This window comes from Sapajus apella, unplaced genomic scaffold (assembly GCF_009761245.1).
Source record: "Sapajus apella isolate SASKATOON/1434 unplaced genomic scaffold, GSC_monkey_1.0 scaffold135, whole genome shotgun sequence".
Taxonomy (NCBI): domain Eukaryota; kingdom Metazoa; phylum Chordata; class Mammalia; order Primates; family Cebidae; genus Sapajus; species Sapajus apella.
In genome coordinates this window covers 3331327-3338191 of record NW_022437075.1, presented here as the reverse complement: position 1 = coordinate 3338191, position 6865 = coordinate 3331327, and the positions used below count along the sequence as shown (strand labels likewise).

General features: G+C 56.4%; 1 protein-coding gene across 3 annotated transcripts; it reads right to left on the bottom strand.

Moving 5' to 3' along the window:
• Window positions 1-289: 289 nt before the first annotated feature.
• SYT5 (synaptotagmin 5) lies at window positions 290-6317 on the bottom strand. 3 transcript variants are annotated; one of them, XM_032263150.1, is made up of 8 exons: window positions 5990-6317; window positions 4830-4953; window positions 4082-4254; window positions 1911-2030; window positions 1618-1785; window positions 1094-1261; window positions 731-848; window positions 307-500 (listed from the first exon to the last, which is right to left on the bottom strand). In XM_032263150.1, the coding sequence occupies exons 2-8, from the start codon at window positions 4906-4908 to the stop codon at window positions 322-324; spliced, it is 1005 nt and encodes a 334-aa protein (XP_032119041.1). In that variant the 5' UTR covers window positions 4909-4953; window positions 5990-6317; the 3' UTR covers window positions 307-321. The 3 variants fall into 3 exon arrangements, with proteins under 3 accessions (XP_032119040.1, XP_032119041.1, XP_032119042.1); XM_032263151.1 differs by having other exon boundaries at window positions 731-845; XM_032263149.1 differs by lacking the exon at window positions 4082-4254 and having other exon boundaries at window positions 290-500; window positions 5990-6181.
• Window positions 6318-6865: the final 548 nt, after the last annotated feature.

Below are 6865 nucleotides of genomic sequence, written 5' to 3'. Positions count from 1 at the left end.
GGGGCATCCTGGTCCCGCTTGGGGTGGGGCATCCTGGTCCCGCTTAGGGGCGGGGCATCTGGTCCCGCGTGGGGGGCGGGGCATCCTGGTCCTGCCTGGGGTGGGGCATGCTGGTCTTGTCTCGGGGGCAGGGCATCCCGATCCTGCTTAGAGCAGATAGGATGCCCACACCCAATTTTAAGAAGACCCTTTCTGGAATGGATGGGGCTTCCTGGTCCTCACAGAAGGAAACAGACTGAGAACAAACAGAACCTCAGACTTCCCCTCACCTGGTTTCTAGGGGGATGCTGAAAAGTCTCTCTCTCTCTCTAGCAACAGCGATTACGAAGGGTCTGGGTTCTTGGAGAAGGGCAGGTCTGAGCTCACCTGCACTTGGTCACAGGGCACCTCAAAGCTGAAAGCCTCGTTGTAATAGGGGTTCAGAGTGTTCTTCTTGATGGTGGTTTTCTTCTTCCGCACCTTTTTGCCGCCCTGCAGCAGGTGGACCTTGACGTAAGGATCTGGGGAGAGGAAGGAGGAGTCTTATGGCTCCCACTGCTGAGTTATTGGACCAACATAGAAATACCGCCTACTCCCTTTAGGTCTCCCTATCCATGGTCCAAAATGCATGCCTTCCACGGCAGCCTGGGCCTCCCTCTCCCCCAAGAAACCCTCGGGGCTCAGAAACTGTCGGAACGAGAACCCACCCCACGCCACCCCCACGCACCGCAATCCCTCGCTTCCCACACACCTGACAGTCCTCCTACGTCCATCTTCTTGAGGTTTTTAGCCTCCAGGACGATAACGGTGAGCTTCCCGGCCGTAGGGACATAGCGGAGGGAAAAGCAGATGTCCCCAAGCTTCTCCTGCTGAAAGACGGAGAGGGACCCATCACCAGAGCCCTGGCTCCACATCCATCCCCCTTCTCTCTTCCTTTCCTCCCCACACTTTGGAATGGAATGGTCCACACTTAAGAACCCAGGTGTACAATCCAAGGAGTGGAAGAGGTTTCAGTCCACGCCGCCTTCCGGGTCTGGAAGGCCTGTGATCTGATTGGCTCAGGGAGTTGTGGGCGGGGCGGGTCTAGGGCGTGGTTTGGAGCGAGGCTGCTCACCTCCTCCCGCGGAGCCGCCTGCAGCTCCCGCCAGGCCTGCACCGGCCGCCCCAGGTCCACGGAGCTCATGGGGATCCGCACCTCCCCGATGGCGTCGTTGCGAGAGAAGCGGTCGAAGTCGTACACCGCCATGACCAGCACCCTGCCCCCCAGCTCCACATAGGGGACCTGGAGTGCACAGAGAATGCGCAGTGGAGAGCAGGAAATCAGAGAGAGAGTGGGGCGCTGCACATCGAGGTGGACGGCACACGGTCCAAGCGAACAGTGTGGGGAACTCAAATGGAGAAGTCCAGAGATCCATGGGAAAAGAAAATCACGAGTCAGTGGAACCCAAATGGTACTGCCAAAGGACCAGGGTACAGCGCGGGCGTCAGTGGTGCCCAGGGTCCAGTGGAATAGCCCCAGAGCTGGTAGCTGCCACCTGAGCTGTGGCCGCCTCCAGGAAAGGCGGAAGCGGTCGGTCCCCGGGGTTCCAGGGACTGGGCGTATGCTATGGAGCACGGGGCCTGAGGGCAGGAGCTCACCTTAAAGGCGAAGGTCTCCCCAAAGTGAGGGTTCAGTGTCTGCCGATGCACCTTGGTCTCGTACCGCCTCCGCTTGTCCGGCAGCAGGTAGACCAGCACGTAGGGGTCCGAGGAGCCACCCAGATCCAAGGCTGCCAATCCCTCTGCTTGCAGAATGCCCACCAGCAGCTGCAGGGCCCGGGCACAATGGGGAAGGCGGGCAACAGTCTTAGCCTCGCTTTCATGGTTCCTTTCAGAAGGGGCTGGAACCCCCAGTACCCTCCCTCCAAAGCATCCCCTTCCTCCACACCCACCTGGCCACTCTGGAAGTCATAATCCAAGGAGTACTGCAGTCGTCCTAGCTCATGCTTGTCTGCCACCTGCTGCCCTGGCACAGATGGTGCTGGCTCCAGCTCCTCCACTTCTGGCTGCACCTTAGAGAGCCAGGGGTAAGAGTAGGTGAAGTCTTCCCCTACAGCAGTATCCTTCAGGCTCAGAAGCCAAGGGAGGCTCACAGGTCCCTTGGCTATACCTGAGTGCTCACAAGCTAAGCAGAATCAGTATTTGACTAGTGATGTCTGCCACAGGCAAGAAATGGACATAGTAACACAGATGCAGTATGCTTGTGAAAGTTCAATTAGTGATGTCTGCTATGGGCAGGGACTAGACATATGTTTGTCATGCTTAGATTAAAATAAGTGTGGATAGTGTCTCAGGAATGAGGTAGATTTTATTTCACATGCTAATGGATGTATTGGGATGGTAGTGCAAACTGCCATGTTTGCTAGTGATCTTAGCACAGCAAAATATGGAGGAGAAATGGAATATTTACTGTGTACTTGTCATTCTAAAGTAGAATAAAAAAGCAGAAGATGTCTCCTTAACCTAGGCCAGTAATTCTTAAAATTCAGTGTGAATCTGAATTCCCCTGAGTCCTGTGGCAAAATGCCTGAGGTCACCTCTTTAGGGATTCTGACTCAATAAGTCAGGTGCTAGCTCCAGAATTTGCATTTCAACAAGTACTCTGTGTGACTCTGATGCAAATGGTCTTTGAACATCACTGGTTTAAGGGATAGGGATGGGGCTGGACACCAGGGCCCTAAATGGCATCCTTTATGGATACTAATTGTAACAGCTCCTTACTGAGAAGGAAAGGGGAAATACCAAGTTAGTGACCACAAACTTGAGGCTCAGAGAGGGACAGTGAATTCTCCAAGGTCACAAAATGGGAAATGGTCCTTCTTGGTTGGAAATCTAGGGCTGTCTGGCTCCCAGGTAACCGTAGCACTCCGCACGGAGAGACTTAATGTTCAGACCCTGCAGTGACCGCTTTCCATTCCCATGTCCTCGTCCAGTGCAAATCTCTTTCATCTTCTCCAGGCTGCTGCTGCACTGACCTCCTCCCTGGACTCCTCGCCCCAGATCTGTCCAACACAGGGATTCCAGAGGAGTCATTCTAACAACATCTGACCCTATCCCTCATGCTCAAAACATATTTGTAGCTTTCATCACCCTCATGATGTGGACACTGCTGAGTTCTCCAGACACAAGACTCCAGAGTGAAGCTATTGTGAAAAATGACTCTTTGTTCTCCAAATAAGCCTCAGAATCTGGATGTGGGGCTTCAGCACATGCACCTCCTTAGACTAGAATGTCCTTCTCTCTGCTCTGTTAGCTCTGGCCTTTGGGTCTCAATGCAGAAGTCACCTCTACCATGAAGCCTCTTCTGTCTGACCCTCTGTTTAAAATTTTTTCTTACTGTAAATATGTTCCATTTTCTGAAAGAAATCAGCACATCTCAAAGTATTCTGGCACAAAGTTGTTTTTCAGCTTTCAGAGCCATTTATTTATTGACTTATTTATTTATTGGAGAGAGAATCTCGCTTTGTCACTCAGGCTGGAGTGCTGTGGTACAATCTCAGCTCACTGCAGCCTCCACCTCCCCATTTCAAGCGATTCCTGTGCCTCAGCCTCCCGGGTAGCTGGAGGCATGTGCCACCATGCCCGGCTAATTTTTTGTATTTTTAGTAGAGACAGGGTTTCACCATGTTGCCCAGGCTAGTCTTGAACTCTTGAGCTCAGGCAATCTATCCGTCTCAGCCTCCCAAAGTGCTAGGATTACAGGCCTGAGCCACGGTGCCTGGCCCAGAGCTAAATATTTATTTTTCTGTAGGTTTCTATACAGTGAGATGCTTTTTCTGCACTCCTATAAGACCCTGTAATATGGCACATATTACCCTGTGTGGTGAGTGTCTGTGTCACTGCCTGACTCTCCCACCAGACTAGGAAGTTCTTGTGAACAGCAACTAGATCTGTTCCATCTCCAGGTCCCCAAAGTCCAGTTGAGGGCTAGACACACAGGGAGGATGAGTCAATAAGGTGGGTTCCTATAGGAGGGAAGGGAGCAGGGACTGGGACCAGCTGAGCCAATGAGAGGAGCAGGGTGTGGGAAGGGGCCAGGTTGAGGGGCTGTGCTGGGCCACACCTTGTCTATGTAACTCTGGCCCAGCCCCTTCACTTCCTGAAGGTGGACCTGGGCTTGGGCCTGGCTCTTCTTGCCCGTCCGCCTCCGACAGCGCTTCCGGTAGAGACAGAAACAGCAGCTGAAGAGGAGGAGGCCTGAGACCAGCACGATGGTGGCCAGGGCCCAGGGAGGCACTGCAGAGGGGTGGAGGAGAAAACACATACTAACGCCTGGGCTGTGCGAGGGCTGATTCAATCCTGATTACACGTGGAAGCTGGAGTGCTGGCCTCCTTTTCCCTCCAGCTATTTTCATTCCATTTCTTCCTGTGTTTTCCTTCCACCTAATCTGGCCTATAGAGAGATTCGATGCCCTAATCCAGACTGACACCATCTGATTTGCTTGCTTGTTAGTTCTGCCTTTCCTTACCGCCCCCAACCCTCACCCCCTCAATTTCTGCTCAACTCCTGATGCTTTTAGAAGAAGCCCTGCTCCTCATCAGGCCTCAGTTTCCTTATCTGTAAACGAAGGGCTAGGTGGACCTTCGAATTCTAAGATCTCATTCCACGCAACACCCCTTGATCCGGTTTCGATTTTTGTTGCAAATCTCTTCCTTCCTTTCCCCGATTTCGTTCGCATTCCAGTCCAGGATAACGACCCTAAATCCCAGCCGGATTTTCCAGCCCGCCTGCAAGAGTACCCCCGTCTGAATCCCGCCCCTGAAAATCCTGGCCGGGCTTTCTCTCTGCTCGGCCCCCGGGTCTGGCTCACCTGGGCCATGACTGATGCGACTGGAGTCTGGAGGCGTGTCGGGCGATGGAGGCCCTGGGGTTGGGGGCTCCGGGAACATGGTGGCCGAGTCCTAGAGTCTTTTCTGCAGAGGCACTCAAGCACCCTAGTCCCCCATTCCCACCCCAGACATCCCTTGAGTCCCACGCACAACAAAGAACTCCAACTCCCATGAGGTTCCTGCGCGAACAGCCGCACAGAAACCGGCCAGCCACCGCGAGTCATGCTGGGAGTTGTAGTTTCAGCCTCCCCACGCTTGAGAGGGGGTATTCAGGACCTAGTTCCATCCCAAAGGGATACCCGCTTCCTCCACGCCTCCACAGGCATCCCGCTGACTTCTGCCTTTTCCTCGTCCCTCCGCAGGGCCTGAACCGGAAGCGGGTGAAGGCAGGCGTGGGAACCAGCGGACCGCGTTGCCTAGAGCAACAGCCTGGCTCCTCTCGGGCGGGGTGGGAGCAAAGCTGGTTGCCCGGGCAACGGTCTGTTGCCAGGACGACGGGCGGGGCTGACGCACAGACGCGGAGTCCCGGCGGGGCAGGCTCGCTCCCGGCCCCACCGGTGCCTGGGAACCTCCAATACCCCAAATGGGATCCTGAGGTCCCGCGATGTGGGGAGGGGGCAGCCTGCGGTCCGAGCGCCCACAGCCGGTTCCTCCCTCCGAACCTGGTCCTGGGAACTGAGACGCAGGTTCCCCCTTCCCTCTCCCCTTTTTTGCTGGAGGGCGGGTCGGGGGCTGCCCGGCGCCTGTGCTGGGCCCCCCTCATCCTTCTTGGCCTGTTGGTCTCTCCACGCATCTGCGCTGTCTTCACACCTGTTCTCGTGACCGCCTCGGTCTCCACGCTCTCTTGTCCCCAAATAGGCGTCGTCCCTGGGTCTGCCTCCCCATCCCGCCTGTCTCTCTGTCCTATCGCCTGGCCTCTGTCCCCAGGGTCTCTCCTCCTTCCCTCTGCCTGCGACCCTTCCCCGCCCTCCGCTCTTTGTCTTCTCCATGTCCTAAATCCCAGTCTCCGCGCTTCAGGCTCGAGCCCTCCCTCCCACTGCCTCTGTCGGTCCCCCCAGTGCCCCAGCCCCCACTCCCACACACATTTCCTCTAGAAATGCGGGTGCAGATGGGCTGAGGCGGGGGCCCCAGCAGCTCCTACCTGCTCGGCGGCTGGACGGGACACTCCCGGGAGACGCCGAGGCGCCAGCCCCGCCCGGACCCCGCCCCCGGCACGTGGGCGGTGGCGCTGTCCCGGGTGCTGATCGCGGAGCTCGGCGGGGCGAAGGAGCCGCCGAGTGGAGCAGGATCCCGTGCGCGCATGTGTGCCCGTGTGCGTGTGCGTGTGCGCGCGTGTGTGGTGTGTATTGTGTGTGTGCCCGTATTTGGTCTCCTGTAGGCGGAAAGCCCCGCCCCGCCCCTCCTCTCGCCCCCACCCGGGAACCTCGATGGCGCCCAGAGATGTTTATCCTGGTGCCTTAGAATTTTCTGCCTTCTGGTCCAGTCGCTGGCCGTCCACACCACTCCACTACTCCCGCCCCAACACACACGACACCCTATACAGCCCAAAGAACTGCATGGCAGGATAACCGGTCCTAGGATCCAGGAGACCCCAGACCCCCACTGGAGACCCAGACTCTGTGGGTATTAGCATCAAAGTCCCCAACTATCAGCCCCCAGACATTGCCCTCTAAGTTCCCCTAATGCCAGTCCCAGGAGGCGGCAGGGGCAGTGGCTCACGCCTGTAACCCCAGCACTTTGGCAGGCTGAAGGGGGAGGAATGCTTGAGCCCAGGAGCTGGCAACTAACCTGGGTACATAGGAAAATCTCGTCTCCGTGAAAATGAGCCGGGTGTGGTGGCACACGCCTGTGAACCCAGCTACTCTAGCGGCTGAGGTGGGAAGATGACCTGGGACCGGGAGGTCAAGGCTGCAGTGAGCCATTGCAGTCCAGTCTGGACAACAGTGAAAGAAGGGAAGGGAAGAAGGAAGGGAAGGGAAGAAGGAAGGGAAGGGAAGAAGGAAGGGAAGGGAAGAAG

Excerpts from the sequence above, each read along its gene's own strand:
- SYT5 (XM_032263149.1), bottom strand. The coding sequence starts at position 6,150 with ATGCGCGCACGGGATCCTGCTCCACTCGGCGGCTCCTTCGCCCCGCCG. Across the intron at positions 1,786-1,910 it reads ATGACTTCCAGAGTGGCCAG|CTGCTGGTGGGCATTCTGCA; the intron begins GTGGGTGTGGAG and ends CGGGCCCTGCAG. Across the intron at positions 849-1,093 it reads AGGCGGCTCCGCGGGAGGAG|CAGGAGAAGCTTGGGGACAT; the intron begins GTGAGCAGCCTC and ends TCCGTCTTTCAG.